The following is a 12038-nucleotide window of genomic DNA, read 5'->3' on the forward strand; positions in this document are numbered from 1 at the left end:
GTTTTCCATCCTAGATCTCCAACCTTTTCTAAGACTGGTGAATCCCTCCTGCCTCAGCTGTAGTAGGCCTGCCCCCTCACTCTTGTACGCTCGACCCCAAGAACTGGGCTGGACAGGAATAGAGAGGGAGGCCTCCTTCAGAATGATCTTTGTACCTCTATACTCAGTTTCTTGTGGAATATACATATTCTTGTGCACTTTGCTGCTTGCACCTGCCAGACCGCCAACACATAACCATTTAAATATTTTTCAAATGAAGGAAATGTATCAAAGAAATAGGAAGTTGCAGGGCTGCACCATTGGCCTTGGAAGTGCATTTTCAATGCCAAGAACCAAAAATTTAACCTAAGAGGCTGGCTGCTGGTAAGAGGGGCTGAGGATGCAGTTGATGACTTACCATGGAGCAATGACAGCAAGACTTGAATGAGACAGTTCATTTTGTAGTAGGCATGCTGCCTAGAGGAGCGCTTGGTGAGGGAGGTAGACGTTAAAATTTGAAAAGGCTGTCTAGGTGTGACAGAACCTTCCTTCCCCATGCCGTTGAGAACTGCTGATATAGAGAATAGAGTTTAAGAGAGCAGGTGTTATATTCTTTGACCAAAGATTGATGAAAACCTGTTTTGAGAAACTAGATTTTTATTCTTATTACTATTACTGGATTACCCAATTTGTGTCTCAGGAAAGATAATTTTAATTTTTAAAAATAAGTTTGGTCCAAAACAACAACAAAAATTCTTTTCTGAAAGAAATTGACAGAAAATTTCTTTGCAGTTTAACACAAATCTTAAACCTTAGGTAGAGGATGTCATGGATAATTCTAATGAGCTTTAGCTAAACACCCAATATTGGCACATAAATCCTAGCGTCCTGATTTTCAGTATTTTCTTAAGGCAGTCAGCACATGAGACTGAGGTGTGACGTGAACATTTTGGTATTCCAGGGAAGAAGATTCAGAAGCACTTAAACTGCAGTTTGAGTGTTGCTCCTAAATGGGTTGTGAACTCCAGGCAGGCTCATTATTTCAGTAGCTGCCTTTTAACTGGTCTAAGCTCTTTTCCTTAGAGACTAAAGCAATTTTCTCACTTATTTCTCTATTACATTTGCCACATAAGCAGCATTCTATGTTTCCAGATTATAGTTGTCATTCTGTCTCTAAGCCAGGGGACAAAGAGGACCCTCCTCCCTCATACACACACACCTTTTATGGTGCTAAAAGAGAAATTTTAATTACCTTGCATAGTAACAATTTTTTTCCATAGCAAATTCATTTTACTGCTTGCAGATATTTGCTAATTATAGTGTGTTTTGTTCCTTCAACCCGTAGTTCTGGCATGCTTATGCTGTTGAGCTGAAGAATCAATGCTGCTTTCTTTTCTACTGTATTACTAATGGTAGGGTAAAACTACCACCCACTTCTCCTGTTAAGTCCCTTTTCATTGACTATGACAACATTTGAGGCTCTTAGGGATTTATACTTAACAGATTTGGCAGCAGAATCACATCTGCCGAGGCCTGAGGTGCTGTTTGAGTCTTGGGCGCTGTCTCAACGGGAGAGCTGCAGCCCGCCTCACACCACCTGGTGAGGTCGCCGTGATGCTCAGATGCGTTTTCGTGGCTTACATCCTTGTCTGCCTGCTCTTCGTGTGTTGTCCTTTCTTCCACTTGGCTTTAACTTGTGCCTTCTCCTTCATCCACCTACTTACAAGGTTGTTTTTAAAAAGGTTTAGTATCTATATTTCATTCTAAAAGTTATAAATGCACATGTCGATGAAAATACGGTTGAGAGAGAACAAAGAAGCAAAAGACCACCCATAGCCCTGCCACTCTGAACTGCCTTTAGTGTTTTTAGATATTTCTGTTTTTCTCCATGTATTGTGTTCTTTTATTCAACATGCAATTTTGTATCCTATATATATAAACAAGCACTTTCTCATGTCGTTATATGAGACTGTTCTTTATTATAATGAAATAACTGTATATATGTATAAGCATATGTAATACACACACACACACACACACAAGTAATTCTTTTCCTAAATTATTAATGGCATTCTTTGGTGAGTCTCTGCAGGGCTTTGTGAAGAGTGTTCTGATCATATAATTACTGATAAAGAAGGAGCCTAGAAAAGGAAGTTTTACTTCCATGATGAAGGGCAGTTGGGGAAATCTTGAGGGCTGTGTAAGGGTCAGGCAGGGTCTGCTTAGGAAGAGGGGAAATGCATCACAAACCTCTCTCATCAGCACGATCAGAATGTGATTGTGGAGGTTTTACCTCCTGTTGCTGTCAGTCTTTCTGTGTTTGGTGAGAAACATACGAAAGTGTTTTAAAACATAAGTTGATGGCTTTTTAGCAAGAAGAAGTGACTCATGCCATTTCTATAAACCATGAATTAACTATCGAGTGCGGGTAAGTATACACTCAAATAGTACCTTGTTCTTAAATCTTCTGACTATGAGCAGCAAGTCAGAAGACCTCCAGGACCTTTTCCCACCTGTTTTCACTTCCAAAAAACCAAGCTCTCCCTCCACTGAAACCACCTAAAATCTTGCAGGATTTGATAAATGAGAAGAATAGTGGTACTTTCAGTAATAGTGAGGATGATGGTGATACAGATCCTTGATCACTTATGCAAAACCTTGGTACTAGATATGTTTCACAATTCAAAATTTAAAAAATTGTATAAGCGTAATATTACACATGTGCTATATACCATAGCTCTGGGTGTGGGAGCAATTCCCCCAAATCAAATACATTTGTAATTATAAAGACAATAAATAGCCTTATGTATGTTCAGGTCAGATTTTGTTGTCAAATGGGTTATGGAAAATCTTTCTTTAAGGGCTTTTGGGTTTCAAAATTTCAGAGAAGGGCTAGCGGACTTATCATAGCTATCCTTTATTGCATCATTACTTCATGAGGGCAAGGTGGTTGTTTTGTTCACTCTGTCCTTCCGGCACCTAACACAGTGCCTGGCACAAGGTAGGCATTCAATCAGTATTTGTCGAATGAATGAATGGAGCACTTACTAGGGGTAAGGCACCATTTTAAGCATCACATTAGCTTATTCCTCACTACCACCTTATGCAGGAACAGTTTCTTGTAAAAGAAGAAACTGAGGAAGAGGAAAGTTAAGAATTTGTTCCAAAGCCACACAAATAATAAGTGGTGAGCTTGGCAAATGGATTCTGGAGCCCAAGCTCTTAGCTGTTATTCTATACCCCTCCACTAGAATTAATGTGCCTTAAAAAGAAGCTTGCAGGAAGATATTCTAGTACCAGAAGTATAGATTTGTGTTGGTATTTAATCATAGTTCTTCAATTTTCTTGTACATAAGAATCATCTAAGGGACTTATCAAAATTGGGTTACCCCGGGCCCATTCTCATAGACTGATTCAGTAAGCCTAGGTGGGGTTAGGGTATCGGGTGATTTCTATGGACCCCCAAACTTGAGATCTATTTGGTTTATAATATGACAGGAAGTATAGTAATTAATCACTGGTTCTAATCTTGGCCCTGCAATTTACTAGTTGTGGAAATTTGTACCAGTTATTTAACCTCTCTGTGTCTTAAGTTTTTTCATCTGTAAAATTGGTATAATAATGGATCCTATCTCATAGGGTTATTATGAAGATATACATCAACCACCTACACCAATGTCTATTATAGTAAAAGCTATATATGTGTGATAAATAAAAATAAAATATGTAACTCATTAGGTTGATGTGAGGATTCAGTCAGCAGTTCTTAGAACAGTGCAGGCACATAGCAAGCACACCATAAATATTAGCAACTTTTGTGATGGTAATGACAGTAACATTGACAGCTACATGGAGGACTGAAATCTTGCTCTGGGATGCATTGCCACTGATGTGATAATCTGTGTCTATGTTGTGTTAATCTCTGCAGAGGCAAAAGAGAATAAATTTGTAGAAATGCATTTCTGTATTTGAATATACCAGGGCTGCCCAACTACATCATCCTTTGAGTCATAATCCACTAGCATATGTCTGAGTTGGAGCTGAGATGCTGATGTCCAGGTGATTGCCATAGATGGTCAGGGCTTTTGTCCCTCTAGTTATACATCAGTGTTTGAGCCTACTTTTGCTTTTTTTCTTGTGTCTAGGTTTCTGTCTATGTTAGAAGAAGAAGTTTATAGTCAAAACTCTCCCATCTGGGATCAGGATTTTCTCTCAGCCTCTTCCAGAAGCAGCCAGCTAGGAATCCAAACAGGTAAATTTCTTTTTGCATGAATCAGAGAACAACCAGAAAATGTTAGTTGCAGCTCACTCTGCATTTATTTGTGTGTTTCATCGAGAAATTGAAGACCAGAGCCAGCAAAAAAGGTAAACACGTTGGCAAATCTTGCATCTGCATCTCTATCAATGAGGAGAGCGGGTGCAAATCAAACAGTTAAAAGAACAACGATTGTGCCTACTGTTGGATTTACTTGGCTTGCACATTACAGTTTTATGGGAAGTGTAAGATAACAGGCAGCTCAGCTCTGGAGTCCAATGCTTGCTCTTTTTAAAGAGCCATCTCGGTCAATGGCCAGATATGCCCAAGCATCTAGTCTCAGTCTGGTTTCTTAATCTATGATGTCTGTTCTGTGCATCAAGTCGTTATCATGGGTAATGGTAGGATGTGAGTGGAAGAGAGCAGTCTTGAGTCTCAGGATGTGAAGTACTTCCCAGTGGGGCCAGGGCATCCTTGCCATTGCCTGAGTCACCAGTGGCATTAACTGGCATTTTGTGAGGAAGGAAGAATAACACTGATGTCAGAGAGAGGATCTGAATTCCTGCCTTTGACACTAGGAAGACCCGGAGAAGTTTGGTAAGAGATGCCAGATGGTAATTTATATGTGCCCTGGAGAAAGACAGAATGCAGAATTTTGATGTCAGAGTTTTTAGTAGGGCTCTAGCTCAGTGTGTAATATGGAGGCTCATGAGTATCACCGCCAGCAAAGGTAAGTTCATTCTTGCTATTTTTTCCAAAAAAAATTTTACGTACAGTAAAAGTCATCCTTTTTAGTATATGGTTCTGTGAGTTCTGACAAACACATACAGTTGTGTAACCACCACTACTATCAACATATACAACAGTTGCATCACTCCAGAAAATTCCTTTGTATCCCTTTGTAGTCTATTCATCGCCATACCCCCAGCCCTGGCAACCACTGATTTGTTTTTTGTTCCTATAGTTTTGCCTTTTCTAGAACATCATATAAATGGAATCATAGTACCTGGCTTTTGAGTCTGGCTTCTTTCACTCAGCACAATATATTTGAGAAGGTGATTAAAAATTTTTTTTTCATCTAGAGCCCCAGTTTGGATGTAAATATAATTAAATCCTTACAAAACAGAGTTCTTAGGGAATGAGGTATTTTGGTTTGGTTCAAACCCTTTTTGTTTGAATTCTTATTACTAAAAACGTGTCAAAACATCTGTGTGTGCCTTTTTTTTTTTTTTTTGACCGCAAGTCGTAGAATATAATTTCATATTTCTCTCATCCAACACCTGTAGTGCTTTGGGGCTTTTCTGTGCATATTACATGCTCTCTCGAGACTTGAGCTGTCAGAATACACTGGACATGTTCTCTGTGGTGACTGGGCATATCCTCTGTATTGCTCTCCCTCTCCCTGTGCTGTTCACCATATTGTTGTCTTACCTTGCTTTCAAATGACATCTTTCCCACAGGCTTTTTCCTAATTCCTCCCATGCCCTCCAGCAAGGACTGGATCTCCTTCCTTCCAGACTTTTACAGAACCTTGAATATATCCTATCCTTGGTTCTTAAACTTGGCTGCACGGTGATTTAAAATAGTACTGATTTCTGAGTCCCTTCCCAAGAGAGTGTGATGTAATTGGCCTAAGGTGTGGCCTGGACATCGAGACTTCTAAAAGTGATTCTGATGTGCAGCAATATTTGAGAACTACTGTGTCCTACAACACCTACCTAAGGCTCTCCTAGCCCCATTTTTTCTGTATGTCTTCTCTCTCCTATGAGTATGACTCCTGGATGGTCAGAGACCCAGTTTTGCACAATAACAGTAGCTGATACTTCCAATAAGTGCTTGCCTGTGAAGTTTGCTTCATATTTTTAAGCCTTAGTGAGAACCCTGAGAAGTTGAAATTGTTATCTCCTTTATATAGATGAGAAATAGAAACTCAGAGAGGAGCAACAAGGTATCCAAGATCAGAGCTTATAAATAACGGAACTGGGTTTCATACCCGGGTCTAATTCCTAGCTACGATACTACGTTAAGAGCCAGAGTTCTAACCACTACGTTGCACTGCTTCTGTGTGCTTGCAGAGGTGCAAGCAAATGCTTGTGGAAGGAATGAGTGAAGAATATGGTTTCCTCTTTCAGAGAAGGGGACACCAAAGCTATTCAACAGGGTCAACTTAGTTCTTTGCTGGAGGGTCTTCTGGAGAGGATTTCTCTCTATGTGAAAACTCCCCTTGACTCTCACCTGCTCAGAATGCTTTCCAGTCTGTTCAACTTCCGGCTCATTATCTGTAGTAGCACAGGCTAGAGAAGGCAGAGGTTGTCTCTGAGCCTCTGGGAATTTCATGTTTATTTCTGTTGCTAAGGTTGCAACCCAGTTAAACTGGACTGTGCTCTTCAGTATTAACCTGAAGCCATCAGAAGCGGGCTGTTTTCTGTTCTACTATAATTGCAGTGTGTTCTCTGGGGGAGAAGAAGAATGTAATCATCTACTTAATTGGCATGTCTGCACGTCTATGCAACTGTGATAAATGACATTCATAATGATGGCTCTGAAGTTTTGCAAGATACTCAGATGTCTTCGGAATCACCAGAGCTTCCTCTTTGTGGAGAATCTCTCTAGTGTCCTTTGAAATTTGGAAGCCGTTTGCTGGAATGAAAACCCTATAGCCTGGCGCTTTAGTATATCCTGATTCTTTACATACCAATTGCCATTCAGTTAGGAGTGCTATGAATTGATATCTCTCTGTTGCTCAGTTTACTTTTTCCATCACTTTCTTGGCTGCTGGGAATGCCCGCTGCAGACTGGATTGTGGCTGCCTTGAAACTTAGACGACATTCTCCTTGGGCATGTGTCTGCACTGCCATATGTTCTCTATGTGACCAGTGTCACTGAGAATGTTTGTATCCGTCATCAACTCTCACCTCAGCAGCTATAAAGCAGCACAACTAGCAGAGCAACATCCTATTTTCTAAAAGTGGCTCTAAAAGAAAACAGCTTTTTGCTTGGAAATAAACTTACAGAAAAGTTACAAGAATAGGACAAAGGAATCCTACATACTGTATATTCTTTACCCGGATTCCCCAGTTGTTCACATTTTGCCATACTTGCTTTATCATCCCCCTCTCTCTCTCTTTCTCTTTCTCTCTTTATATTCTTCTTCCTAAACTGTTTGAAAGTTGCAAACATCATGCCCCTTTACTGACTTAAGTGGGTGTCTTGCAAGAACAAGGACGTTCTCTTACTTAACAACAGTATGGTTATCAAAGGAAGGAATTTTAACCTCCATGCAATATTATTATCTAATCTATAGGCTGTTTTCCATTTTTACCTCTTATCTCAATCATGTGGTTTGTAGCAATTTTTGCATCACATCAGGAGGCACATAATGTTGGCCTCTCCCTTTATTGTTGGTATTAAATTTGATTACTTAGTTTAAGGTGTTGTTTACAAGGTTTCTCCACTACAGTGTTACCATTTTTCCTTGTGTAATAAAAAAGTACTTTTGTGGGGAGACACTTTGAGACTATCCTGTCTTCATCAAAATTATACTCACAAGGTTTAGCCTGTACAGATGATTCTTCCCTGAAGCAATTATTATAGGCTGGCTGCCAAATGTTTTTTTTTTTCCTAACTTCTATCATTCCTTCCTTATTTATCTGGTGGCATTCTCCTGTAAGGAAGAGCTTTACCTTATCCCCACTTACTTATTTACTTGTTCATTTATTATTTTATCAATATGGACTCAGATATCCTTATGCTATTCAGTGGGTTATAATCCATTACTGTCTTTATTATCTTGATGCTTACATTCGCCTTGTGGCATTTATTTTAAAGATGGTCTCACATTTATTTATTTTATTAAGTAAATAAAATATCTCATCTTTTTAAAAGATGGAACGGGATGGTCTCGTGCTCTTGGTTTCTTATTGTCTGAGAAGGAAGTCATCTTATACCTTCTTTTCCTTTTCTTGGGGCAGTTATCAATCCACCTCCTGTGGCTGGGACGATTTCATACAATTCAAACTCATCTTCCCTTGAGCAGCCAAATGGAGGGAGCACCAGTCCTTCTTGCAAAGCCTCTTCTGGGCTTGAGGCAAACCCAGGTAAGCTCTTAAGGGGGCATAATAGAGGGCTGTGACTTGCCCTAGGAGCTCCATTATCTGAGGAGTACCAAAGATAGACTTAGACCAACTATAGAATGTACATGTCCAGGACTTTAATGGCTGGAAATTACTTTGAGCTGTACTGCTTAGTTATTGCTGTGTAACAAACCAACCCGAAATGCAAAGTCTTAAGACAAAACTGTGATCATTTATGATCATAGCTCCTCATCCTGTGTATTGCCTCGCAGTTTGCTGACCTCAATCAGCCTCACTCAATCTTGGCTGGGCTTGCTCATGCATCTGCCCATTGACTGGGAGCTCTGTTCTGGGTTTGGCTTGGCCAGAACACTTAAGCTGCAGCATCTCTGCTCCATATATTTCTCATCCCCCTCCTGGGACCAGTGGGCTTCTTTTCCTTTTCCTGGGACAGAGCATGTTCATATGAGGATGGCAGAAGCACCAGAGAGCGAGCAGAAATGTACAGTTTCTTGAAGCCTAGGCTCAGAACTGTTATACCAGCACTTCTGCCTCATTTTGTCATCCAAAGAAAATCATGTGGTCAAACTCAGAGTCAAAGGATGGAGAAATGTACTCTACTCCTTTTGTAGGAAGAATTGCAAAGTGACGTGGCAAAGAATATGGATACCAGGAGGGTAAAGAATTTGGCCATTAATGTAATCTGTCATATGGGCAAAAACATCTCTTAATCCTAGGAGCATTTCACAGTTATAAAATGTTTTGAAGGTCCACGGGCTTGACCAAACAAATCTTGGATATGACCAAAGTTTGACATTAAAGAAGTGGCATGAAAGAAGGAGGGAAGAGGATTTTATATGAGTACCAAATATTTAGCATGTGTGCCACCATTTTCTCTCCCTCTTCCAAGGGAGACTTCACTAATCAATCCAGAAACTCTTTAGCAGTGAGCTTGGATGCAGCCTCAGATGCTTTCTTATCATAACATTTATTAGCAGTCTGTCAAATTTGGGGCATATTAAGTATAAACCTCAGCTACAGAGTAAATAGTTCACAGCATTACTCTTGGGGAATCATGGAATCTGAAGGCTTCTTGGTCAAATGACTGAAAATGTTCTAACTCACCTCCACTAACAACAACTAAAAAAGAGTTATAAAAACAAGAACCCAACAAATGCCATTTAGTAAGTAACAAATAATATTTATGGCAGCATCTCGTATGGACAAGATACTTTACATTGCTCTGCTCCTTTTTAACTAAAGATAGTGAGTATGCTATATGGAAATATGCTTAGTGGGATTCACACCTAAGGAATAACTTAGATTTGAACATCTAAAAATTTTTAAAATTTTAATTGTTAAGATAAATACAATACGTTATGACAGAAAAACCAAATGATAGTAGAAAGGAGAAACCACAATGTAATCTAATGAGGAAAGTGGGAGAAAGTTCTCTGCCTTTGCCTGGCCTCTTCCAGTATGTGACATGTTGAGAATGCTTCTACTTCGTAGGCCGGTGGCCCTGCTTACTTGTGAGGCATCATTTTAAGGCAGAAAAACATTGTGAGAAGTAAAGAGGGTCATTTTATAATGAAAAAATTAAATTAACTTGCAAAATAAAACAGTTCACTAGTATATTTCAAATATAAATAGACATATATACATAATGTACATACACACATATATACACACACACACACACATATATATATACGCATACGTACATATATATGAAAGAGAGAGAACAGAACTACAAGGAGAAATCATCAAATCAACCAACAGTTGAAGGCTTGAAGAAACATCTCTGAGTAATTCATAGATCAGGCGGACAAAACTATCAGTAAACATATGGAAGCCCTGAAAACATGATCAACAAGCTTAATCTAATGGATTTATAGAGATCATTACTCCTAAAAATCAGAAAATACACATTCTTTCCAAGAAGACGCTACACGTTTACAAATAGTGGGTCACATTTTAGGCCACAAAGCAAGTTTCAAACAATTTTGACATTGTGCTATCATATGGACCATGTTTTATGACCACAAGGGAACTAAATTAGAGATTTATAAGCAATGATAATTAGAATTACCTCTTGTATTTGCAAGTGAAGAAACACATGCATTAATAACTCATATATCAAAGTAAAAAATTATCATAGAAAATAGAAAACATTCAGAACAGATCTGTGGTTGGAAGTTATTGTGACCTCCTCCCTTCTCTTTCCCATCTTCCACTGCCACCTCTTCCCCTGGTAAATGGAGAGTTGACTTCCAGACCCATCAGTGTTATTAGAAAAGTAGTTGGAATGTGTTATCTATTAGCTTTGTGTTTTAAATCACCCATTGTTTTCCCTTTTATTTTGATTATCACAGGAGAAAAGAGGAAAATGAATGACTCTCATGTTCTGGAGGAGGCCAAGAAACCCCGAGTTATGGGTGATATTCCAATGGAATTAATCAACGAGGTCATGTCTACCATCACGGACCCTGCAGCGATGCTCGGACCAGAGGTCAGCAGGGTACACCAGGGCAGCCAGCTGGTAGACCCCTTCTGCTCTCCTCGGCACTCCAGCTGTCAGAAATGGAGATGGTATTGCTGAGAGATAGCGTGTTATACTACCCTGGTTTGCATTTAAACTGATGGTCAGGGTGGGGAGGGCAAGAAAAGCTGATGGAGAGGTGATTCCCTTTGATGAATATCACATCACAAGGAAACATACTAATAATCTCACAGTTGAAGGCATTCCTCCTTCCTCAACTTTTTATCTTAAAAATTTACATCCTCGTAAATGTTGCAAAAATTCCATGATAAAGATCCATAGATTCTTTATTTAGATTCACAAATTGTTAATGTTATGCTACATTCACTTTCCCTCTGTCTGTCTCTCTCTCCTATGAACCATTTGGAACCATTTCAAAATTAAATACAGATGTCAAAACACTATTTTTGCCTGTATCTCCTAAGAGTAAGACTATTCTTTTACATTCCCACAATGTTGTTATCATTGTCGGAAAATTTAGCTAGGTTACAATATTGTCTAATATATGTGTTGCCAAGCTACAGCCAGCAGGCCAAATCCGGCCCAATGGCGGTTTTTACAGATAAAGTTTTATTGAAACATATTGTCTATGTCTCCCTTGTACTGTAAGAGCAGATTTGAATAATTAAGACAGGGCTGTATGGCCCTCACAGCCTAAAATATTTGTTAATTGGCCCTTTATAGAAAAGTTTGCTGACCCCTGGTCTAATATACAGCCCATATCCAAATTCCCCATATATCCAAATTATGTCCTTTATAGCATGTGTTCTTCTGGTGAAAGGATCAGTCAGGGATCATGCTTGGCGTTTAGTTCTTATCTCTTCATCTCCTTAGTCTCCTTTAATCTAGAACAGTTCCCCAGTTCTTTTTTGGTCTTTCCTGGCAGTACCATTGTTGAAGAGTCCTGGTCGCTAGTTTTGCATCACGTCCCTCTATTTGGATCTGCCTGTTTAGTCATGATTAGATTCAGCTAAAGTGTTTTTGGTAAAAGTACTGCTGTCATCTCATTGCATCGCATCCAGGGGCAGGGCAGTTTTAGACATTTTTGACAGCTTTCAGGAAATGAAGAAATGGCTTGGAGTTTATTTTGCAAAACATATTTTTAAATTTTTTTAGTGTGGCCCTGCTAGACAAAAGTATCAATTTTTAATTTGTCATGTTTCCTTAGATATTTATTTTATGATATTGA

At 39.2% G+C, this 12038-nt stretch overlaps 1 protein-coding gene across 1 annotated transcript in view; it reads left to right on the forward strand.

Annotated features, from left to right (window-relative positions):
- Positions 1 to 12038, forward strand: part of KAT2B (lysine acetyltransferase 2B) — a 91375-nt gene that overhangs the window by 55326 nt on the left and 24011 nt on the right. Inside the window, 3 exon segments of the mRNA XM_087430605.1 lie at positions 4125 to 4231; positions 8206 to 8331; positions 10683 to 10819. Coding sequence (XP_087286731.1) covers positions 4125 to 4231; positions 8206 to 8331; positions 10683 to 10819 — 370 coding nt within the window.

This window comes from Ceratotherium simum, chromosome 5 (genome assembly GCF_057802395.1).
Source record: "Ceratotherium simum simum isolate JZ-2026a chromosome 5, ASM5780239v1, whole genome shotgun sequence".
NCBI lineage: Eukaryota > Metazoa > Chordata > Mammalia > Perissodactyla > Rhinocerotidae > Ceratotherium > Ceratotherium simum.